The 24,572-nt window shown below is 52.4% G+C and overlaps 1 protein-coding gene across 2 annotated transcripts; it reads left to right on the forward strand.

Moving 5' to 3' along the window:
* The first annotated feature begins 320 nt into the window (after positions 1–320).
* Positions 321–23,020, forward strand: C1qtnf1 (C1q and TNF related 1). 2 transcript variants are annotated; one of them, XM_050140137.1, is made up of 4 exons: positions 321–517; positions 14,458–14,619; positions 18,164–18,303; positions 19,430–23,020. In XM_050140137.1, exons 2-4 carry the CDS (start codon positions 14,465–14,467, stop codon positions 19,978–19,980), a joined length of 846 nt encoding a protein of 281 aa, XP_049996094.1. In that variant the 5' UTR covers positions 321–517; positions 14,458–14,464; the 3' UTR covers positions 19,981–23,020. The 2 variants fall into 2 exon arrangements, with proteins under 2 accessions (XP_049996094.1, XP_049996095.1); XM_050140138.1 differs by lacking the exon at positions 321–517 and adding an exon at positions 7,271–7,399.
* Positions 23,021–24,572: the final 1,552 nt, after the last annotated feature.

Genomic DNA, 24,572 nt, shown 5'->3' on the forward strand with positions numbered 1-24,572 from the left:
GGGCACACACACAGTTAATCCTCCACGGCTGCTGGCTGCTGTTTGGATAAAAAGCGCTAGGAGCGTTCTAGGCTCCTCAGCAGCTCACATCTGGCTGGGGTTTGCTCTTTGTATTTCTCCTGCTTTCTTCCTCTCTTCCTTTACTTTTGAGAGAAACCACATTTCCGCTTCTGGCCAAAGAGACCTTGGAGGCTGCTGAGGAGATAAAGGTGTTGGGACCGCTGTGACTTGCACCGCCCCCTCTTCCTCACCCTTAAGTCCCCCCCCCCCGGAGACTTTTTTCTCCCTCGGGCTCTCTCTCTCTCTCTCTCTCTCTNCTCTCTCTCTCTCTCTCTCTCTCTCTCTCTCTCTCTCTCTCTCTCTCTCTCTCTCTCTCTCTCTCTCCTTTGACGTGTCTGCGCTTCCCCTCTGACCTGGCCTAGAAAAGACTCAGCCCTGAGATGCTCTAGAAGTCAGCGCCCCGGAGCCCTGAGAGGCGGGAGGATTCGGTTGGCACAGCCGGCTCAGCTGGACGGAGGTAGGTGGCTTGGCCATCTGACAGACCAGGAAGGACTCGGTGCCTCTGAGCTTCGTCTTCGTGGCTTCATCCGGGCGCCAGAGCAGGGCTGAACAGACACCTTCCCTGCGGTGAGGTGTGAGGTGGCGCTTATGGCAAAGGGGCGGACAGAGCAGAAGTTTGGGGGACAACATTGTGCCGTTCTTGCTAACTCCCCTGCACAGATTGACTCTTCCGAGGCAGCCGCTGTGGCTCCCTGGAGCTTGCAGGAGGCGGGCTCCTTGGCAATAGGATGCTGACAGGACCAACCGCACCTTCTCTCATTGTTTTGTGGGGTGTCTCTTTCTTTTTGGGTGATTTTTAGAGGGCATGGAAGGAGAAAGCATATTTCTGTTCCACCTGGAGCCACGCTGTCCCTGCCATATCACCTGGGCCATCTCAGGTCCAGGTCTAGCCCATCTGTCAGTGGTCAGCTGGAGCTGACAGGAAGTGTGGACTTTGGCCCCCTTTTCTAACAGGCTTGCTGTTCCTGGAAGGCATCCAGCCTGGGCAGGAAAAAACAAATATCCCTTCTCCTCAGACCTTGCTGCGAAGTAAAGCTATGGTGCTAACAGTGGCCAGAGCGAGGGCTACAGTCTCTAAGATGCCCCGGGACCTTTGCACAGCCCTTGCCTACCTGTTGCTCAGATGCCTGGGCACTCCTCCAGGTGTAGATGCATCCTTGCTGGTTAACCTGAACCCCACCCTGTCTATCTCTGGGCCCACCCAGGCTGCTCTCTGCCCTGGAGAGCTGGACTTCTTTGGGGAACCTCCTCCCTTCCCACTTTTGTTACTCCCTGGCCTGCACTTGTCTGTCAGAAGTTGAGGGGGCACCTCTCTGATTTCTTTCTGTCCTGGTTGCCCTGTGGAACAGAGACCATGGACATGCTTCTCCGGCTTTGGATTTGGGATGTATCTCAGTAGCGTGGTGTGGTGCCGTGGAAGGCTCGGGTTGCATCTCTGGTAATGGAAACAATAACAACCAAATACCAAATTTGATTGTCACTGAGCATGTTGGCTCAAGACGGTGAGGCGGGAACTCTGCCGTGAGTCTGAGGCCGTCTTGAGCCAGATAACCAGCTGACAAGTTCTCCACCAGCCCAGGAGAGGTCTTGCCTCAGAGTAAAAAAAGAAAAACAACAGAGAAAGAAAACTGAGAAACGTCACACTGGGATCCCCCTGGGAGTGAGTGACGCCAGGCTCTGTTTCTCACAGTGTGACCGGGGCAGTGTGGCAGAACATGTACAGTCTCTACCAGGCCTGCACCGGTGCTCACTAGAGAGGAGGGAAACCTGCAGAGGGAAGCAGAGGGCCGAGAACAAGGGGCCCACGGCTCCTGTGTGTGCCTGGCAGCCCTCCCCCGAGGCCCTGCAGCCAGCGCAGGAAGCATCCTAGCTAAACGGTGTCTTCACTCCCCAAGACTCAACTTGGGTTCTCTGCCCCATCAGGAGATGCTGAACCTCCTAAAAATGTGCACACACGCCATCCCGCCTCCATCTCTCATCCTCTGTGATGTCCATGGAGAGCAGGCTAGCCCAGGAGGCCTGGGCTGCAGGCCTGTCCTGGAGCGTGAGGGCAGCTCACTGCTCATCGGGGCTGTAACCTCCCTTGTTCAGAACAACCAGCACAGCATTATTTTTTTCTGAACGCACTCCTTTCTGTTATTCTTCCTGGTGCCTGCCTCCCTCTCCACCCCCACCCCCGTAATTAGCATGACTCATAAACCAAATATTCTGGCATTGAACAGCACCCATCAAAACAAAGATGAAAAGAATTCCGTAGAAACTATGGGTCCTGTCTCAGGGTGCCCTCGACCATTTGTTTCTTATCCCCAGGGGTCGGGTTGTTTTGTGGGTCACAGTTCCTAGGTTTGGGAGTGGCTGAGGCTCTGGGGTTAAAGAAAGGGTGAGGTGATGGTGTGAGCCTGGAAGGGCAGGCAGATGTCCCCTGCAGGCTGCTGCTTCTGACAGGCCACCACCCTCTCTGGAGGGAAGGGACTGTTTGGGAGCAGCCCGGGCACTGGCCTTGAAGGACCCAGAGAGACTGGAGCATGGGGTTGGGGCGGGGGGAGGTAGGCTCCAGAGAACTGCTCTTTTCTCTGGTTCTCATCCTTGGAAATCCGCCTTCCACTACTGCCAAGAGGCCCGCGGTGGCTGTTTGGACAGGACCCTGTCACCTCCCTGACTCATTCATGAGGTGCAAAGAGACATTCTGGCTTCTCCAGAGAGCAGTTTCCTGAAAGCCGGAGAACTCCACACGTGTCTGCCGCGGCTCTGGCTCTGCCTCTCAGGGCCCTGCTCTGGGTCCTTGCCCTTGCAGGACCTCTGTTGGGAGGCTGCAGTCTTGGAGGCCTTCAGAAGTGGCTCCTCTTTCCCTCCTCCCCAAGCAGGAAGGGACATGCCGAGTCCCTGCGGGCCTGTTTGGCTTGGGGAGGAACAGGCCTGTGTGCAGGGTGAGGCCTCAGAGCCTGGAAGGGTGCTGTGTCTCAGAGCCCTGGTAAGACACGATGGGTTATGCTGGTGCCCTGCCAACAGTAGTTCTTCATGTGCCAGCCGGTACCCATCGCAAGACACACCCTTCCTGTCCTCGTTGTGCACATGAGGTTTTGGTACCCCATCACCACAGCTCACTGAGGTCTGCTTCTGAGGCCTTTGCAGACTTACAGTCCTCTCCTTGGGCATCTTCCCAGACTTCTAGGACCCCATGCACTTGCTGGGTTCTATGTCCTACTATCTTCCTGGCCCCTGTAGGAATTTCCCTTGAAATGAGACAGTTGAGCAGGAGGCAGAGAAGCAGGCAGGGAGCTGAAGCCCAGGCAGCCAGGATGGGAACAGAGCCAGGTAAAGAAAGAAGCCAGGTTCCTAGTGCTCAGGACTGGGTCAGACATGCTCCTGGCTGCTGTGGCCACATGTGGTGGGGGAGCCGCACACCCTGGGGGCTGCAGCTCCTCCGTACCCCAGGGCATCTGGTTACCAGCTGCCTGCTGCCCTGAGTACCAGAGAAGGAAAAGACCTCCCTGGGGGAGCTACCAGCCGTGGGTGGGCTTAGGGAAGGCGCAGGCTAGAAGGTGGGCTGAGTCTGCAGCCCTCTCCCTTACATCTCTGGGGCTGGCTCTTTGTAGATAGGGTTGTTGCTGAAGTTGTCAGGGTCAGAACGTGGACCCCTGGAAGCCGTAGCAAGCGAGGTTCAGCCTCTGTCCTCAACAGGCCAATTAGGGAAAGGAATAGTAGGTGACGGTCTTATTCATTAGTAAGAAGAATCAAGGGGTCCAGTGTCCTCTAAGTCTGTTTTGGGGGTCCCCATGTGAGGTTTAGATTTAAACAGAGGGGCAAGAGGTGTTCAGAACCAAGCTGCCCTGGTCAGAGCATGACAACCCAGGTGTGGCCCTGCTCACCACGGTCCCCTCACTGACTTGGCCCCATCAGATGGTCTGGCAAATTCTCAGATGGTCTGAAACCTCTTCCTAGGGGACAAGATCCTCTTCTTGCTGGCACCAGGATTCCAGCCTTTCCTTCTCTGAGCAATTGGGGGAAACCCCAGTATTTTGGGGTCCACTGTCACACAAGTAGCCAAAGGAAGGGGCACAAGTATCTCTTTAGAATACCTTCGTTTTTGCCGGGATGCTGAGCTGGGTTCTGATAGCTCTAGTGTGAGATGGGGGAAGGTTTGGGGTGTCATGGGGCTCCTGAGCGGCCCACAGAGCCCCTCCCTCCCTGGGCCTGGAGCTCCATGAAGACCCGTCTATGAGAAGGAGATGTACGGTCTATAATTCCTACGTGGTACTTGACCAGCCGCAGCTGCTGGGGAGGTGGAGGCTGCGGGAGAGGGGATGAGGCTGGAGCCCTGGGGTCTGTGGGGGACTGACTAGGTTAGAGCCCAAGCCACCCCTACCCCTGTGGTCCCATCATTCAGTCTTCATGCCTCCACCTAGCAGATCCTCTGGTGGTGTCTGTTCACAACTGACTCCGGCCACCCCAAGGGAAGGGAGGAGAGCATCCGTCCTTCCCTCAGTATCTTCATTCTTTACGCAGTTTCTTCTGGCTGACCGCTGGGATGTGGCCTCAGGGTCCTCCCAAACCAGAGTGCACATTTGCTTTGTTGTTGTTGTTGACAGAGTCTCCCTATGTTTGTGGGGCTGGAATTCAGTATGTCCCATCAGGGCAGCCTTAAACACCGCGCAATCCTCCTGGCCTTAGTCATGCCTGATGACTCAGGTTGGCTCTTCTGCGGGGCACTGACAGGCAGAGGAGCCCCATATCCCTGCCCACAGGCCTCTCCTTCTGAGCTTACTTACTGTTTTCTCGCCACTCTGTTAAAAGCAAGATCCTAAAAATGGTTCGAGCGGATGAGATACCTCCCATTTGAATGGGTGAGGGGGCCATTCTTGGTCACTCTGTGTCCACAGGAGTTGGACTCTAACGTCAGGTGTTTGGTGTCAGTCTGCTGGCACCACAGAGATCACTGACCATCGAACCAAAGACGCCAGTGCTGGATCCTGGTGCCCGTACTATGCCTGGTATGTTGTAGGTGCTCAGATGGGCATTTCTGTCACCCCAAGGGTAGCTGCTGCTGCTCCAGCTGTCACTAAGCAAGCTAATCAGGTGGGCACCCCAAACCCAAGCCCAGTGTGCGGGAACAGCCAATGCCCAAGGAAAGGTCAGCATCTTCTTGCTCCAGATGTTTCTAACATCATCCCACTGCCCGGCATGTTGCTGGCGTTCATAAACACCCACTAAAGGAATAAAAGGTTGTGAAGCCCAGCCCTGGGCTGTTGTGGAGCCCAGAGACTCCATGTGAGCCACACCATACATGTATCACAGACCCTCCCTGCCCTCACCCCTCCTCCCCTGCCATCTACTTTCCTATGTGCAGTCAGCTTCCCTGGAATAAACAAAACGCTCTCTTGGTCCCCAGGGTGGGGCTTATTTTGTCGTCTTCTAAGTGGAAAATAATGTGTACTTACTGTGAAGAAAATGATGGGATTGTTACGGTGGGGGGGGGGGGGAGGAAAGCCTAGAGAAGCCCAAATAAGAAAGTGTCAACAGCTCTGTTTCCAGTCCCCATGGCGGCTGTGGGGAGAAGCTGGATGGGTGGGCTTCGTGAGTCTGGGGACACCGCAGTTCTAACCTGCGTTTTCTTGCCTCATGGTTCTAGAGACATCTGTGTCAATAGATGTTTGCACTGAGCAGCGCTGCAGGTGGATTTGCCCGTCCCCTCCTCCCCTGTCCTCCCTTGTCTCTCCTTCCTCCTCCTTTAGACAGAACCAGGGGTTTCCGATTAGTACAACCCCCATATTTCCCTGTGGGTGAGTGTACCTCTAACCAACAGCCTTGGTCTCGGTTTCCCACCCAACTGATTATTGTCATCTAATGGCTCTGTCTTCCTGGTGGCCTCTGGGATTTGTAACCTTGGCTAAGGAGGTGCAGAGTTGGCAGTTAGAAGCAGGCAGCTTTTTGAGCATAGAGAAGGGAGGCATTTGGGAAAGGCTAGCTCCAGGCTACATCTAGCTTGAGAATTCAGGTCACACTTGACAGCACGTGGCTCTCTCTCATGGACCTTGCCTCATCTGAACATTTGAAGATACGCGGTGGTTTTGCACTTGGGATTGACTGCAGTACAAACCACTCAAAGTGACATGGAGGGATGGCTCAGTGGTTAAGTGACTGCTGGTTTTGTGGAGGATCCAAATCTTAGATTGGGTGGCTTACAATCACCTGTCACTCTAACCCAAGGGGTCCAGTGCCCTCTTCAGGCTTCCCTGAGCATCCCTACACATGCAGTACACACACACACACACACACACACACACACACACCACACACACACACACAAAAAGTATTTTTAAAGTGACACCAGATGCCAAAGGGTGTAGGAACGAAACAGTCCCATCTCCCAGGAGTTCATAATTCCTGGAGACTCACTCAGGACACCAGTGATGACAGAGTAGCTCTGTACTAGATGCTGAGGAAGGGTCAGCAACAGTGGAGCAGTTAGGAAGGCTGCTGAGGGAGGCCGGTTCTGAAGACATGGCTGGGGAGGGGGTAGCGGGGCACCCATCTAAAGACCCGTAGGTGGCTGAGTGGTGGGGGAGGAAACAGTCGGTGTCCATGCTCAGGATTTACATTTCCTTTCTTGTCACTGGACATCCTTGAAGTCAAGAACGATGCTCCAATTTGCATCTTAAAGCTGCCTCTGGGAGGCAGGGAGACCCTGGACCATTTGGGGAAGACTTGATCTAGGCGGGACGCAAGGGGCAGAGACCTTTGGGAGCTTGGCAATGGCTTAGGCGTGGAAGGTGCATGAAAAGTGTGGGTCTTAGCAGCTCCCACACTTTCAGCCCCAGGGAACAGTGCCATCTCTCACCCAACTGCTAGCCCAAGCAGGGAGAAGCCAGGTTTGTGGGAACAGGGAGACAGCGTGTTAATTGGAGTTAATCCCATGGTAGGGCAGAGCAGGCATTTGGGAACACAGATTCAGAGCCTCCCTGATCAAAGCCATAGTCAGGAGAAGTCCAACCAGCGGGCTGCCCAGTCTGGTGGCCACTAGTCTGGTGGGAAGCTTGAATGCATCTGCCATGGGACGTGAAGTTTTATGGTGTTTAGTCTCAACTAATTAAAACAGCCCTGTGGGCTGGTGTGTTGGAAATCACAGGCGTGGGAGGCTCAGCACTCCTGGGAGAGGATGGGTTGGGTTGGTGTCCGTTAAAGGCATGACAGGCAGGAAGGATTTGGAGCAAGAGGAGCTGAGGAAGCAGCCTTGGAAAGCAGTTGTCTTGTGGGGAGACCAAGAAGGGAGATCCGTGGGTGTTCAGCACCAAGGAGGCTGAGGCAGGGTGGTGGTGAGCTCAAGGCCAGCCTAGGCCATGTAAGTTCAAGGCTTCTTTTTTTCCTTTCTCTCTTCTTTCTTTCTTTCTTTCTTTCTTTCTTTCTTTCTTTCTTTCTTTCTTTCTTTCTTTCTTTCTTTCCTTCCTTCCTTCCTTCCTTCCTTCCTTCCTTCCTTCCTTCCTTCCTTCTACAAGGAGAGGTAAACTCAATAGACGGGGTAGGTCAGAACCTGGTGCAAATGAAGGGGGTGCCCAAACTGGAGGTGTTCTGAAGATTTTTTTTAAGGTTTATTATTTATTTATTCTGCCTGCATGTATGCCTGCACACCTAAAGAGGGCGCCAGATCTCATTACAGATGGTTGTGATCCACCATGTGGATTCTGAGAATTGAACTCAGGACCTCTGGATGAACACTCAGTGCTCTTAACCTCTGAGCCATCTCTCCAGCCCTTATTTTTGTCCTTATGTATGCGTATGTACATGTTTCTGTGTGAGTGCATTCTACACGTGTGTGGGTGCCCCTGGAGGCCAGAAGACAGGTCCTATGGAACAGAAGTTACAGGGGTTTTGCTGGAAGCAGGATGTCCTCTTAATCTCTCTAGGCCCAACTGGTAGATATTTCAAAGCGTTTACATTGGGCATGGTCTCTTACGCCTGCAATCCTAGCACTCAGGAGGCTGAGACGGGGGATTGCCATGAGAACAGAGTCTACATAGTAAGTGGGCTATTATTTCTCAAGATAGTAACAACAACAAAATAAATAAAGTACTCGGGCATTGCAGAGAACTTGGTACCATCAGGTGGCGAGTGTGGTGTGAACAGTCTGGGCTGGAATAGGTAGTAACAAGATTGACAGATGCTGGCCAGGTGGTGCTGGCACAAACCTTTAAATCCCAGCCCTTGGGAGGCAGAGGCAGGTGGATCTCTGTGTGTTCGAGGCCAGTCTAGTTTACAGAGCGAGTTCCAGGATAACCAGGGCTACACAGAGAAACCCGTGCTTACCCAGGAGTCACTAGGTAGAGGGCAGCCTTCCCTCTTGGAGAGCATCCTCAGGCGGTTCCTGTGAAGTGCTGGGGGGTGTCCAGGCTTGGGGGACCCAGACAAAGGCCAGTCTGTGCTGTTCGCAGAGGGCTGGGCATGCTAGAGCCAGGGCACAGAATCCCCAGGTTCTTTTCTCCCTGGGTCTTGGGAGTGGTCAGCCCCCAGGGCAGCATCATTGCTGGTGCCAAAGAAATGGGCCGTGGGCCAGGCCACCTGCAGAGTGGGGCCCTGGCACAAGCTCCTGGGGCCTCTTTTCTCTCAGTTCTCAAAGAAGGGTGAGCTCCGAGCAGGAGGGAGCCCAGCTGGGAGGTGACCTAAGGACAGCTGTCTCCTCAAGGAGATCTTTGTTTTCTTGAGGAAGCATGGAGCCCTGCAGGCTGGGCTGGTCAGGTGCCATTGGGCTGGAGGCCTGACAGTCACATGGCAGGGCCTGGGCAGGCTGCTCCAGGTGAGTCTTCCTGGACAGGGTGTAGAGGAGGAAGCTGCTTTGGGACAGAGAAATCCTGATCTTTCCTTTCTCGGTTTTGCCCCAGACAAGACCTCACTCGCATCCATGGACCAAGAGTCCTGAGCTCAAAAGCTTCTTGGGCTTTGGAGGAAACCCCCAAACCTTAAAAAAGTAAGCCCCCCTTTTCCAAGACAGGAACAAGAAAAGATGTAAAAGGGAAGGATGGTGATTTCGGGAGCAGGTAGGCCCTGAAACACACGTGAGGCCATCTGCCATCGGGAGTCCAGGCTTCCTAGCTGTCTCCATTAAGAATCTGGGGGAAGAGGCAGAACCTCTTACCAGCCAGCATGGGCTGCTGAATCCAAGCAGCGAAATCACATATTGAAGAGGCTTCTAGACCAAAGCACGTTCAGGGCTCACCACGGACTGGAAGTCACTCCACCACACTCTAGCTCTTCCCGTTTGGGAATTTGAGGGATAAATGATCTCATGATAAAGGAGATGCCTAAGCACTGATGTCAGGATAGGAAACCTGAAGGCCACCTCAGTGTGGCTTTTTCTCTTCCTTGGCTGAATCCGGTCCTCACATGGGTACTTTACACTCCCCAGTGGTTGAAGTCAGTTTTATCCAAGGCCAAGGCAGAGGTGGGCAGGCCCTGGCTTTCCAGTACATGCAGGAGGAAGGCGGCGGTGGTGGAGGGCTGGCAGTGCCCTGCTCAAACAAGGAGCAGCTTGAAGCCATTAGGGACGCATGCGGAAGTGGGGGGGGGGATCCAGTCCTATCTTCGCCAGGCTTCCTGGGAAATGAGTGTGAAACGCTAGGGTGCTGTCCAGGCCCCGGCAAAACTAGACAAAGATGCTTGTCTGGGAGGCAGCCAGAGCCCCTGGAAATCATCTGGTAGGGTCAGTGACAGGAAGGACAAATGACCTTCGAGGCTGTGATGAAGGCTGGTGGTGGATTAGATGTGCCGGATACAAGGGAGGAAGAAGTCTAAATGCTTCCCAGATTTCAGTTCACAACTCCCGCCTCCACCCCCGCTGGCCTCATTTTAATCTAGAACAGAGTCCCCCTTGGACCTGACAGCCATGCCCAATATGTTCTGCACTGTCCTTTCCAATATGGCAGCAATACCGCCATGCACACAATTGCCCAGAGCTTGGGACGTGACTGGCCTGCCTGGGGAGCAGAACTTGGAATTGCATTTTATTATTATTCTATGGATAGAATCCAGTACCTTGTCCATGTTAGTCAGGCGCTCTACAGCTGACCTAAACCCCCAGCCCCTTTGAGATAGTCTCAGTAAGTAGCCCAGACTAGCTTCAGACTTGAGATCTTCCGGCAGGTGCGATAGTCCAGTTGGCAAAGCGCTTGCATTAAAAGCACACAGACAAGATTTTGATCCTCAGAATCTGTGTAAAAAATGCCAGTACGGTGGCCTGCAGGAGTAATACCAGGAAGGGGAGGCAGAGACTGTCCTGAGCTCTTTCTGCCTCTCTTCCTGGTGCATTCTGGGATGACAGGTATGTACCCCATGCTTAGTGCTTAACTGGAGTTTTATTTTAATTGGTTTTGATACCACAATGGCTTCTGTTCTAAGAGCAAAGTTCTAGAATGTTCCCTGCTCATCTCTCGTCATCCAGTCTTGAGCGTTTGTGTGTTTCTCTCCCTGGACTGTTAGACAGTTGAGATCGGGAATACATTTAATTTATGTCTGAATCACCTCCTCCGCCCTCACCCCCAATTCTTGCACAATGACATGCCGTAAGCCATTCCTGTGTTAAATTGCCAGCTGAGAGGGCAGCTCTGATTCCTTCCCAGGCTCCTGGCCGCTGGAGGAGATTACAGGCTTCTCGCCTCTCTGAACCGCTGGCTGCTTACCCGATGCGGATTAAGGAAGAAAACAGTGTTTACAAAATGCTTTTGTCAATGGCACTGAGCTGAGGTGGGGAGGTGTGTGTGTGGGGAGGAGACCAGGGCCAAACCCACACAGGCAGCTTCACACTCCTGAAGGCCACCATCCACACACAGGAGGGGCCAGAAACAACAGGACAAACTGAGCTCATGGGTGATGAACACTGATTTCCGTAAAGGACCTATCACATGAGGTCTGGGAAGGGATAAGACATCCCAGCAAAGATTTTTCCCATGCCTTCACATGCCCCCCCCCCTTCCTGGAAGTAACTGTACTTCTTCTGCAAAGGGAGATTCCCCTTGCTGGGGTGAAGGTTGGATGGGCTGAGGAAGGGTGCTGGGCTCAGCTCTGCAGTTTCTGTGGAATTTAGAGGGAGGAATAAGATAACAGAGTTTCCCGTGGAACTCAGCTCTCCTTGACAAGGATGGGAGAGGCTACAAAAGACCTGGAGGGTCATGCTGGGGTTGCCTTGAGGGACTCTTACTGCAACACAACCTAGAGACAGGCTGTATGAGTCCTGATGGGGGCATGATGCCCATGGTCAGGGTGTCCTGGCCTTCTGTGAACCTACCTCTCTGTGTGGAGCACATTCCACGATGGCCTCACTGCAGGGAAGCGTCACCCCTTGTGGGGAGACCGCTCTGTGCTGCAAATGGAGACAGGGGCTCTGTGGGCAAATTAGGTTAGGTGCTGGGCAATATTGGTTTTGCCCAAAAGTGACTGAAATGATCCTAATCTGACCAGGCCGACTTTGCTGAAGGATTTGGCTAAATGGTTGTTAAGAGGGTGCGGAGGAGGAGAATGTTTCAGCCTTGGGTTGATTTGAACTTGCAAAGGAGGTTCAGTGTGTGTGTGTGCATGTATGCATGTGTGCATGGGTGTATGTGTGTGTGTGCGTGTGTGTGTGTGCGCGCACAGGCATGTGCATGGGCATGTTGGGGGACCGCTCTGCCCACCTCACTGCCAACAGTGGAGCTCCTGAATACCATGGGGGCTGTTACCTGACACTCCATCCATGCCTCATTTCTAGCCCAGCTCTAGGCCACCTCTTTTCTGACAAATATGTTTAAAAGTCCCTTTCTTGACTGAAAGGAGACACACCAGCATTGCATGGGACCACAGCACTGGTTCCCGGATGGGAGTAACTTTGCCCTGAGGGGACAGACAGAGGGCAGCGTCTGGAGTCCTTGGTTGTTACAAACTGACAAGGATGCTAACAGCATTTTGGGGTAGAGGCCGGGATTCCACAAAGCACCCTTAAATATACAGGACAGGGTCCAATATAAGGGGGACTGTCCAGCTTCAAATGTCAGCAAGAACCCTTGGGTTAGGACAACCAAAGGTAGCTTTTTGTCTGCTTCCATTCATATGTCCCCAAACGTACATGGATTTTGTTACATATGTATACATATATATGTATATGTATGTGTATATATGTATGATTTTGTTACATGTATGTGTATATTTAAATTTATAGAAAATAAAATTTAAACTTAGTGTGGTGGTGCATAACTACACTGAGACAGGAGAATTGAGAATTTGAAGCCTACCTGGGGCTACACAGTGAGGAAAGAGAAAAGAAAAAAAAAACCCAAACAGACCCAAGCTTAAAGAAAGAAAAACTTCCTTTTGCCAGATGCAAGCTTGACAGTTCCAGGGGCGGGGAACATAATTAGGAAGACACCAGGGGGGGGAACGGGAAATACAGAAATAGAGAAATAAACAGATCAAGAGAACTTGCTCGATAAATATTTGTTGAGTACTAGCGGAGTCCAGGATGCTGCAGGACACTTGGCTGGGCCAGGGACATCCATGTGTGACGGAGAGTCACAGGGCCAAGCAAAAGTCTCCATGGCTGGAGAGAGCCTGATATAGAAAACTATGGAACAGGGAGGTTTTCCCAGGTCAGGGCTGGGGAGACATGAACAAGAGGCAGCATTTAGTACGAAGTGGGTCTTCACAGGGCCAGCTGGGCTGGTGTCACCTGAGTTTAGCTTGTCTGTGCTCCAGGGTAGCCAGGCGCCTCAGGGTAGCCCTAGGCCAGCAGCTCTGTCCCTCTGTCATTTCCCTGTGTGTCTTGGACGTGTGCACACGTGTGCTGAGGATGTCCAGGTATGTGAAGGAACAGGTCTCTGTGAGCATGTGTGAACGTGTATGAAGGCTAAAGGACACACTCGGCTGTTCTTCCTCAGATTCTATCTACTTTTTTTTTTTTTCCAAGACAGGGTTTCTCTGTATGACCCTGGCTGTTCTAAAACTCACTCTGTAGACCAGACCAGGCTGGCCTCAAACTCACAGAGATCTGCCTGCTTCTGCCTCCTGAGTGCTGGGATTAAAGGCGTGCACCACCGTTGCCACCACTGCTGGCTGCCTTGTCTTTTGGGACAGGGTCTTCCATAGGCTTGGGACTCATCAAGCAGGTGAGAATGGCTGGCCGGTGAGCTCCTGGCTTCTGCCTGTCTCTGACTTCATGATCTAGGGCTGTAAGTAGCAGCTACCATACTCAGCTTTTATTTACTTTTATTTTGTACGTGGATTCTAGGGAAGGGACTCAGTTCCTTGTGCCTGCAAGGCAAGCGCTTTGCGGACCAGAAGATCATCCCAGCCCCCTCTCTTCTCATTATGCACAGAACACTAATGAATGAATATCGTCTCCTGGAAAGATTAGCCACAGGATCACACGAGGCCTGGGTGGGATAGGAGTGACTAATGAGGACATGTTCGCAGACCTACCCTTACCTCACGGGGCCCGAAGAATTAATTGCAAGGACGCAAGACTTGCGCCCGGGTGCCTGGTGCTGCTTCCGGGGCCCCTTCGCTGCTTTTCAATCCAAGCAGGACAAAGGTGCTCCAGACTAAGGAGCAGGCATGCAGGCCTGCTGACAGGTTCCAGGGCTGGCGGGGGTGGGGGGGTGACTAGAAGGTGGCATGCAAAGTGTTATCTGTCGGCAGACTCTCGGCAGTACCAGGATATCCTGAAAACACAGAGACCCCGAGGCCTTGCCCTGGGTAGCTGAACCAGAAGCTGAAGTTTAAGAGGAGTCCTAGGTTTGAGAAACCAAAGGCTGCACCACAGACTGTGGTGTGCAGCTAAAGGGGAAAAGGGCCTGGTCCTGCTTTCCCCAGGCCATGCACTTAGATAGAGATGATGGGAAGTTAGTAAAGTATTTAAACATGTACTCAGTACATGCCCCCTCACTTTCTTTAGCCAGTGGTGGGGGAAGCATCTGGGATTGAGGAATGTCTTGAAGGATGGTCTCCATATCGGAAAAGGAGGGTCCTTCTCAGGCTTTTGCTTGGCAGGAGAGGGGCTGTGAGACAGGGGGCTGAGAGTTGGCTGGGTGACTTTCTCTGCATCACTTGCAAATGAACACTCGCCCAGCGCCCCCTGCTGGCAGAAAACAGCGGCAGCCAGTTTTTGCCCACAAACCCCTCTGGGGAGGGACTTGCAGTTGCCCTGGACTCACTTGGGATTATTCTGCTTATTGTCAGGGGCTGCAGGTGATGGACCACCTTCCTGAGAGACTGGTGCAGGTGAAACTGTGCTTAGTGAGTCTGTAGTTCCTGTGGACCAGTGTGTGTGTGTGTATGTGTGTGTGCGTGTGTGCACGCTCACCGTGCACAGGCAAAAAGTCTTCACCATCGGTTGTTTCTCTGTAGAGTTCCTTCCTAACTGACACCCTCCTTGTATTTTAGCAGAAAGATGGGCTCCTATGGACGGGGATTCACGCTGGGATGCTGCCTGCTGCTGGCCATTGCCTGGGGCCCAGCCCTGAGCCTTGTGCCCCGTGGTCAGCAGGAACAGCTGGAGTGGGAAGAGAAAGAGGAGCTGCCACCTCCTCTGGACCATGAGAAGAGGTGAGGGGCTGTGACTCCATGCTGGCAGGGGTTCTGAGCTGACCTGATCAAGCGTGTGAGGTTTGGGGAACTCCAGGATGGCCTAGAGCTGCCGGGGGCAAAGCGGAAGCTGTGGCATGGTCCTTAGGGAGGTTGGTCCTGGAGGTCAGAGAGGCAGTGAAAGAGTTAGCTAATAAGAAGCTAGAGCTAATGGGCCAAGCAGTGATTTAATTAATACAGTTTCTGTGTGATTTTTTTTTTTTTTTTTTGGCTGAGCAGTTGGGAACCAACAAGCGGCTTCCTTTAACAGTGACTTTCTTCTTCTGCTGACTTGGGCATCTTGTCTGACTCTGAGGATGGTGGTCCAGCCTCACTCTAACCCCAGGGTAGCCGAGTCTGCACGAACTTTACATGTCTATAATAAAAAGGCACCTGGTCTGTTCTTCCAGCTTAGAAGCCTTTGCCTTCTAGCTTAGTCTCCGGGGAAAGTGCACCAGGGCTCTGGGTACGCGGGCAAGCAGGAGACAGGGACAAGTGGCCTCAAAGACTTATCCGCTTATAAGATGGCAATACCGTCTAGGGGTCTTTTTTTTTTTTCTTTTTATTTTTTAAATATTTATTTATTTATTTATTATGTATACAATATTCTGTCTGTATGCCTGCAGGCCAGAAGAGGGCACCAGACCCCATTACAGATGGTTGTGAGCCACCATGTGGTTGCTGGGAATTGAACTCGGGACCTTTGGAAGAGCAGGCAATGCTCTTAACCTCTGAGCCATCTCTCCAGCCCCCGTCTAGGGGGTCTTAATCAGGATTGTTTTCTCTGCTAGTTAAAGACTTAAAACAACAGACAAAAAACCAGGAAAAATCTCAGACACAGCAGGTGGCGGCAGAGAAATCTCAGACACCGCAGACAGCAGCAGCATTTACTGGGGATGAGGAGACACACGCAGGAAGCAGGCACGCACACAGAGATGCAAAACACATCTGCTTTGCAGAGGGAGATCTCTGGAAGCCAAAACATCCTGTCTCTTCTCCAGGACTGAGGTTTGAAAGTCTCTCAGGAGTTTTCCTCCCCAGTTCAGGCTTGGTCAGTTTGAAGACAGGATGGTTGATTGGCCCACGACAGTTGTGACCACGTCCTGAGCTGGCCTTGAATCTGTTGATCTAGGTGGTCAGCAAGGGGCCTGCTGGTGGGGGACCAAAGTCTTCAATGGTTTTCCAGAAGCTGTCAGGCTTTGGTCTCAGGTCAAGAGGATGAAGAAGCCAGCCATGGAAATTCGCCACCTTTAGTACTTAGCCATTGCCTCTCTGCCTGTCTGCTACCCACCAGGAATTCTGTTGTCTGTCTATTCACCAGGGATTCTGTCTGTCTACCCACCAGGGATTCTGTCTGTCTACCCACCAAGGAGTCTGTCTGCCTCCCAGGTCAGAATGTGCTGGTGAGGGTGGACCAGGCAGGCCAGGTGTCAGCTTTCTTCCAAAGGTTATAAAGTTCGTCAGGGCGTCACTTGCCTTCATGTCTGTGACCCTCAGTGATATACAGACCCATGGCTACGGGAGATACTTTGTAGGGACATCAAACATGACATTCTAGAGGTCTATGTTGTGATACAGCCAGAGTTGGGACCTTAGCGGCAGGTGAGAAAATACACCATGCAGACAGACTTGAGTGCGGCAGGTGAGAGACTACACTGCCGTGCAGACATAGCTTGAGTGCGGAGTTTATTGAGCTAAAGGGGATAGGAAGGGAAGAGAGAAAGAGAGAGAGAGAGAGAGAGAGAGAGAGAGAGAGAGAGAGAGAGAGAGAGAGAGAGAGAGACACAAAGAGAGAGGTAGAGGGGGGAGCTAGAGAGAGGCAAAGACCTGCCTGCCTCTTCAGAAGAGAGAACTTGAGTAGGCAGAGCTTGTCTTCTTAAAGGGACAGGCTACTGTCTGCCATGCACACAAGCCTGATGCAGGGCATGAAACACTCTTCCAGGTCCCCAGATGACAGTGCCTGAATACTAACAGTCTGCACAAGGCTCCACGCTGGCTTTGGATTTCTTCACGCTCCTGAGCATTGGGTCAATTTAATATTCAAGGTTCCAGGCAGGATTTGGGGCCGAGAAACCCCATTTCTTTGTTTCTTCTTCCTCTCCCCTGTTTTCATTCAGCCGACATCGATTAATTAGCAGCTGTCAGCTGTCAGTCACGCCATCTCCTAAGTCCTGTAGCCGCACTTGCACTTGGAGGACAGACTCTGGCTTCTAGAAACCCTAAGGCCACAGGGAGACAGACAAACACACCGCAATCCAGGCTCCGAAGCTGGGCCGCACCCGCAGTGCTGGTACCAGAGCCCTCCTGCGTGCAGGAGGAAAAGGCAGAGGTGGGTGGGTAGTGCAGGAGGGGAGGGTGGTTGGGGTGGTGGGAGCTGGAGTCTGGGAAGCGAGGATGTGAAGTGTGAAGCTGAGGTGACTGAGCAGGGTGTGTGCCAGGGGGACTCCCATCCAGGCTCCTGGAGGGACCAGGAGTCTGCAGGAGAGGTTTGTTTCAGAGGGTGTTCTAGAAGGAATGCTAGAAGCATCAGAGAGTGGCTCGCTGCTGGGAAGACAACTCCAGGGCTCCTGTCCTGTCCACATGGTGCCTTAGATATGGTCAGAACCTGGGGGTGCCTGGGGGTGCCTGGGGTAGAGGCTGACTCTCCAGGACGTACGTGCTGTATATGGAGGGAAGTTCAGGGATGCAGAAGGCTCCATTATGGGCCACTAGAACGTGTCAGAAAAAGCATTTGGAAACAGCAGGTGTCACAGGAAAGAGTCTTTGTGAGGCCGCCTTCAATTCTGGACACGTGACGTCGTCTGTGGGGCCTGCTGAACTGGGTGGAATGGAGGCTTCCCGCAGGAGTTCTGAAGCTTAGGAGAGACGTGTGGGTGAATCTTTCTCCAGGAACTGGGTTGAACTCAGGATGTGTGTGGATCCATGCTCCAGATGGTCCTGGGGGGTGGGGGTGGGGGGAATGTGTATCAGGGTGGGAGAGGGAGGGGCCAGCTTAGACACCTCTCAGGTGCAATGTCTCATGTGGCCATGAGATGGCGGTGTAGAGCCATTGCTGTCCACCGGCTGCTGTAGCCCAGGGGCACCGGAAGATGAAGTGAAATTGTTTACGAATGAAGTTGCTGGTAGGTTGTGCTCTAGCTTCACAGCCCAGCTCCTGACCATGAAAAGACCTGGTCCTGCAGGCAAGATCTCTCCATCGAAGTTCGAGGTCATTGTCTTTTGCTTTGTCTTTGCTTTGTATATATCACTACTATGATGGTGTGCATGTGCATGTGTGTTTGCGTGTGTGCATATGTGTATGTGCACATGTATGTGCGTGTGTGTGCATGTATGTGCATGTGTGTGCGTGTATGCACGTGTGTGTGTGTGTGTGTGTGTGTTATCTGCAGTCAGGATTTCAGGATTCTCTCCCATGCCTATGCTAATCAGAGTATTGCATATCCAGGGGAAGGCGAGCCAAGGGGAGCCAAGCCCTGGTCCACAGCAACAGAAGAGTTTATAATTTTGTGGTGGTTTATTCCCTCAGGGATGAAGAAACACATGAGAAGCATACCACCAGCCAGGGCGAAGACCTCCCCATGTCCAGGTGCTACCGATGCTGTGACCCCGGCACGCCTGTCTACCAGACAATCCCACCACCCCAAATCAACATCACCATCCTGAAAGGTGAGATGGCTGGGGGCACTTCCGGGGGGCTGCTCTATATTGGTGGAGAGGGAGATCCTGCTAAGTGGGGCTGGGTAGGACCAGGGGTCTCAGATAGAGCAGAGATGGGCTGTCGTCTAGAGGGCTGTCGTCTGACTGTTTTCCATGAGCAGAAGAGGACCTCACAGGATGCCACAGAAATGGCTCAGTGGGTAAGAGCACTTGCTGAGAAAGCAAGAAGACCCAAGTTCAAATCCCTAGCACCCACGTAAAAACCAGGCATATCTATAAGTGCCTGTAACCAGCACGGGGAGGGGCAGAGTCAGGCAGAGTCAAGCAGATCCTAGAATCCAGGCTTTCTGAAGCAGTGGGATTCAATGAAGAACCTGACATCAAAAGGTAAGGTGGGTGGCTCAGTGGTTAAGAGCACTGATTGCTTTTTTAGAGGACCAGGTTCAATTCCCAGCACCCTCATGGCAGCTCACAACTGCCTGCAACTCCAGTTCCAGGGAATCCTACATCCACGGGGAAAAAAAAAACAATGCACATAAAATAAAAATAAATAAATTAAGAGAAAAAAAGGTGAGGTTGAAAGAGAAAAGAGGACACCCAACATCTTCTTCAGGCCTTTCCACGTGCCTGTCGGGTGTGTGCACATGCATGTCACACGTGGACACAAACACCACACATGCACATACATAAGGAGGGGCCTGGGGATTCCGCCTCCACCCTGTGTGCATGGGCCTTGCAGACCTTCGAAGCTCTTTGTTTTGACACAGTGCCCAAGCTCGTTTTCTGCAGTGCTGTGCCCTCCCTCTAGATAACGTCACCCAACCCCAGGGGACACTCGCAGCCTGGACCTGCTCTGACTTCTGGCATCTGCAGTCCATTTTCTCAGAGTGAGCCTAGGCCTGGCCGCGGAGCCTGTTGCTGGTGGACAAACCCATATGTTCCTTTGTCTTTGCCAGGACTTTGCAGAAAGGAAATGAAAAGGCTTGCCTCCTGGTTGAAAATAGAGCAACCCTTGTCCCCTCGCCCAGCAGCCTCCTGCTAAGGGGCATTAGGCAGGATGCCCAGGTCAGGGCTGGGATGTGGAGTCACATGACTGACCTCTATTGGGGCTTCATCCCTTCTTGTTTTCCCTTAGGTGAGAAAGGTGACCGAGGGGATCGAGGCCTCCAGGGGAAATATGGTAAAACAGGTTCTACGGGTGCCAGGGGCCATATTGGCCCCAAAGGGCAGAAGGGGTCCATGGGGGCTCCTGGAGACCGCTGTAAGAGCCATTACGCAGCCTTCTCCGTGGGCCGGAAGAAGCCCCTGCACAGTAACGACTACTTCCAGCCCGTGGTCTTTGACACGCAGTTTGTGAACCTCTACGAACACTTCAATATGTTCACGGGCAAGTTCTTCTGCTACGTGCCAGGCATCTACTTCTTCAGCCTCAACGTGCACACGTGGAACCAGAAGGAGACGTACCTGCACGTCATGAAGAACGAGGAGGAGGTGGTGATCCTGTATGCGCAGGTGAGCGACCGGAGCATCATGCAGAGTCAGAGCCTGATGCTGGAGCTGCGGGAGCAGGATGAGGTGTGGGTGCGTCTCTTCAAGGGCGAGCGGGAGAATGCCATCTTCAGCGATGAGTTCGACACCTACATCACCTTCAGTGGTTACCTGGTCAAGCCAGCCTTCGAGCCCTAGCCGCCACCCTCCGCAGGATTGTCCCAGACTGATAACCTCCTCGCCTGTCACCCCTGCCCATCCCTGCATTCCGTGGACACTGGAGTCCTGCCCCAGGCTGATCCCATTGCCTCTCCTCTCCGTCCTGGCCTCTTTGGCCTCGGTTTTCTCAGTTTTGTTTTTTTTGACAAGATGCCCGTGGCCGCTGGGAAGCCCAAAGGGCCGTGTGATCCCAGGTCTGGCTGCTGCTCTCCATGGATGAAATCATTGGGCGGGGTGCCTGTGAGGACGTTGGGGGACCTCCAGCTCCTGTGTACAAAGCCTTAGACGACCCTGTGGTGTGTGTCTTGCGGCCACAGGGTGCTCCAGAGCACAGCCCCTGTGTGTTCCCATTCCTGGACATAATTAAATAAATGCCACGGGTTTAAAAGCAACAAAGTAAAACAGAGAAGAGACAGGAAAGCAGTGTTAGTTTTGGCCTTTCAGCCAGCTGGCTCTGAGAGAGAGAGAGAGAGAGAGAGAGAGAGAGAGAGAGAGAGAGAGAGAGAGAGAGAATGGATCTAAAGGATTCATTGGATGTATCCATGGATGACAATGAAGGAGCCCTCTATTAGGCCATGCACGAGCTTTCTTGAGGACAGCAGGACTGACCTCCAAACTCTGTGGACTTGCTGCAGCCTTGCCCAGGGGCCTGTCAGTCTTTCTGAGCCACAATAGTGAAAGGGTGAGGGCAGGGCAACAAATGTCAGCTCCCAAGAGGGGCAGCAGGCCCACTGTTCTTGACTCCGAACTGGGGGCAGTATCTGGCTCGCTCCAACTCACAGGCTCCTGGCCAGAGGCTGGGGACCTCAGGGATTCCTGTACCTGCAGATTTCTCTATAAGAAGGAAAGCTCCTAGCGCACCCCAGCACCTCTTGGCTTTCCTCCACTTCCCTGGGTTGCTCTGGAACCCCAGCGGGTTGGCCCCCTGCCTGTTGTGGGACCAGTTCGCCATTTCTCCTTCCAGATGGATCAGCCACGGAAGGCAGCAGGCCTTTGATTTGGGGTCCATCTAGCTGCCCCTCAGCAGCCTGTCTCCCATCTTCTCGCTGGTTCGGTGTCTTGTCTGGGTGCTTGATACGTTAGCCTGCAGGAGCTGATGAGTCTGACAGGACACCTAGCCTGACGTAGCTCTAGCCAACCTATGGCAACGTGGTCCTGGAGCTGGGGAGAGCCAATCAAAGCTAAAGAGTACATCCTACCCATGTCTGGGTCACTTCTGATGTGGTAGAAGAGGAAACATGAAATTCATATCCTGCCACCAGACTCAGGGACAGCTTCAGGGCTGATTCTCAGATCTCAGAGAACCCGTGTCCTTTGCCCATCTCGGTCTGTGTTGATGACCAGGGCCTGGGTACTGGCTATTTTGTGCCAATCAAGTCTTGTTTGCTGCTGCCTGCTGGCCCTGGGCGTCTGACTGTTGGGGCTCAGTGTTTGCAGAGACCACCTCTGAAGGGGCTTCTGCCAGCCAGGTCCCCTGGGTGTGCCTGCAACAGACGCCCACTGCCACCTGGGCTTTGCCCTGCTCTGTCCAGAAAACATTAAACTTGCCATGGCGACCTACAGCAAGCTGGCCTCTTTGCTCACTGGATAGAATCTTCCTCCTTTCCTCATTCTATCTAGTAGCCACTTTCTGCCTTTTAAAGGTCAATTGCGCCCTTGGCTTTGTACTCAGGGCCCAAAACGCCAGTTCCTACCAGGGAGATGTGTATTTCCTGAGTATGGTTCAGTAGCTGTTTGGTGTGTGGACAGGGTCTGGGAACTCACGGATAGCGACAGGACATAGTTTGTTCTTCTGTGCTGGAGTGCGGGGCCCTGGGACTAGCAGAGCGGGTAGCCTCCTGGCCTGCACTGCAGCCCGGATATGTATGACCATCCTGGGACTGTGGTGCGAAAATCCAGAAACCAACCAGGTGCCTTCAAACAGACAAATCTCTGGAGGTCAGAGTTCAAAATCCAGGTGTGAGCGAGCAACGTAGTGCTCCTAGCAAGGGTGGGGGAGGGCACTTCCGGCCACCTGTGACTGCAGGCTTTCCTTGCCTGGAGGGAGGGACCATATCAGTCTTCCTGCCCTGACTCCAAGTGACCTGCTTCCCACAGCGCCTTTCAAGAACACTTAGAGCTGCATTTAGGGTCTCCCCTAAATTTCGGATTCATGCTCCAGATTTAACTTAAACACACCTGCTAAGGGATTTGTGAATGGACACACTGACAGGCGCCAGAGGTCAGGGTGTGTGTGTGTTTTGGGGATCACAGTGAAGCTTGTGACGGCTCATGGGCTTGGACACTGTTAACAGCCCCTCTCTGGCCCCGCAGTGGAGGGTAGGCACTTCTTCTTTCTCCTGGCCAACAAGGTTGGCAGGCAGCCCTCCTTTCCACCTACTGGCAGCTGGCTTGGAAGCTTGAATCAGCAGCTTGGCAAACAGCTGGTCTTCTGACTTTGCCTGGTGCTGGGAGCCCATGTGGCCACGCTGGTGCCGGGAGCCCATGTGGCTGTGCCCAGTCTTGGGATGGGGCCAAAACGGAGCAGGTGGACAAGGGCCCTGATGAAAAAGCGAGATCCCTTCTCCACAGTGTGGAGGCTGCTGGACAGAGACAGGCCCTGCAGGTGCCTGGAAGTGGGGCCCGGTGCTTTTCCCAAAGGGGCGTGGAAGGAATGTGTTGGCCGCATTCAAGGGCCACTGGCTGCCTGCTCCCCTGTCCTGTGACCTGGGTACAGGCAATCTACAGTTGTCCTGGCCACCGTGGGGAAGAAGGCAGCATTTGCTCTGGGGCCCATTTGATTCTTTCCCTATCCTCCCCCGCCCCCCCCCCCGCTTTTTCCTTTTCTAAGAAGGGTATCATGTGGGCCAGGCTGATCTTGAACTCACTATGTATGAATAAGCCTGACCTTGAATTTCTGATCCTCCTGACTCCACTTCCTGAATGCCAGGATTACAGGTGTGCCCCAACACGCCTGACCTTTCAAAGTGTTAGCATATGTTAATTATATATAATAAAGAGTTTCCTTATGACAACTGCATACATGTGCAGTGTATTTCATCATATCCAGTCCCCAGAGTCCTCTCCTGCTCCCCTTTACTCGGACTAATTCCATCTTCTTCCTACTCTGTGCATGTATGTGTGTGTATATGTGTGTGCGTGTGCATGTATGTGTGTATATCTGCATGTATATGTGTTGTATATGCGTGTATGTATGCATGCATGTGTGCATGCATGTGTGTCTATGTATGCATGTGTGCATATATGTATGTGTGTGCGTGTATATGTGTATATATGTGCGTATATGTGTGTATGTGTGTGTACATATGTGTATATGTGTGAAGTGTGCGTGCATGTATGTGTATATCTGTGTACATGTATATGTATGTATGTGTATTTGTGTATGTGTGTATATGTGTGTATGTGTGTATATGTTTATGTGTGTGTATGCATGCGTGTATTGTGTATGTGTATATGTGTGTATGTGCGCACGTATATGTGTGTGTATGTGTGTGTGTGTCCAAATGAGTCTCAGTAGGGTTGTTTATAGGAGCATGAACATCCTACCGTAAGTGAAGAACATATCCTAGGTGTAAATCCTCAGAGAGGGGTGTGGCTGGGAGACTCCTTCCCAGTCCCATGACTGAGTACTGCAGGCCCAATCATGTACAAGAAATCACAACTGTTGTCTCCAAGAGTGCAACAGCCACACCGTGCTCAGAAGTCAGTGTTTCTGCTTTCGCCATTTATTTACTTGTAGACTGTATTTTATACTGGGTTTATTTATAGACTATATTTTAATACTGTAACCCAGGCTGGTCTCAAACCTCAAACTTGGGGCAGTCAGTCCTCTGACTTCAGCCTCCAAGTGCCAAGATTACAGGCATGTGCCCTGGTGCCCTGATGCCCCTCTTAAGACTGATTTTATCTGTATGAGTGTTTTGCCTATATGCATATATACCCACCACATGTGTGAGTATCTTCAAAGGCCAGCAGAGGGCTTCAGAGGCCCTGGAACTGGAGTACAGATGGTTGTGAGCTGTTGGCTCTGAGAACTGAACCCAGGTCCTCTGCAAGAGCAAGAAAAATCTTATAAAGTTGATCCAGCATCTCCAGGGCTGGTCAGGGAGAATGAGAGCAACAGCCAATGTGTGCTGCCCTGGAACTTCCTTTGTAGACCAGGCTGGCCTCGAACTCACAGAGATCCACCTGCCTCTGCCTCCCAAGTGTTGGGATTAAAGGATTGCCACCATCTGGTCTGCGTTGGTTTTGTTTGTTTGTTGGTTGGTTTGTTGTTTGATGAAAACATTCTAAGATTGCCAACCATGGTTATACAACACTGTGACTAATTGGGACCTTGGAACTGCACACACACTTTGCATTGCTGGGTTGTATAACAGAATAGTCACATACACATGAGCATATAAACACGTTCATATTCTCACATGCACCCAAATACACACACACACATTAACGTACTGTCACGCATACCACACATATGCTTTTACACACATGGTCGGGTTCTCCGCACGTCTTAGTTGAGGGCTGGAGAATCCTGCTGCTTCTGAGTTATGATCCTCAGCATCCACCCA

This window comes from Alexandromys fortis, unplaced genomic scaffold (assembly GCF_014885135.2).
Source record: "Alexandromys fortis isolate MF-2015 unplaced genomic scaffold, M_Fortis_MF-2015_v1.1 scaffold_39, whole genome shotgun sequence".
In the NCBI taxonomy this organism is placed as follows: domain Eukaryota; kingdom Metazoa; phylum Chordata; class Mammalia; order Rodentia; family Cricetidae; genus Alexandromys; species Alexandromys fortis.

Excerpts from the sequence above, each read along its gene's own strand:
- C1qtnf1 (XM_050140137.1), top strand. The coding sequence starts at position 14,465 with ATGGGCTCCTATGGACGGGGATTCACGCTGGGATGCTGCCTGCTGCTG. Across the intron at positions 14,620-18,163 it reads CCTCTGGACCATGAGAAGAG|GGATGAAGAAACACATGAGA; the intron begins GTGAGGGGCTGT and ends TTATTCCCTCAG. Across the intron at positions 18,304-19,429 it reads CAACATCACCATCCTGAAAG|GTGAGAAAGGTGACCGAGGG; the intron begins GTGAGATGGCTG and ends GTTTTCCCTTAG.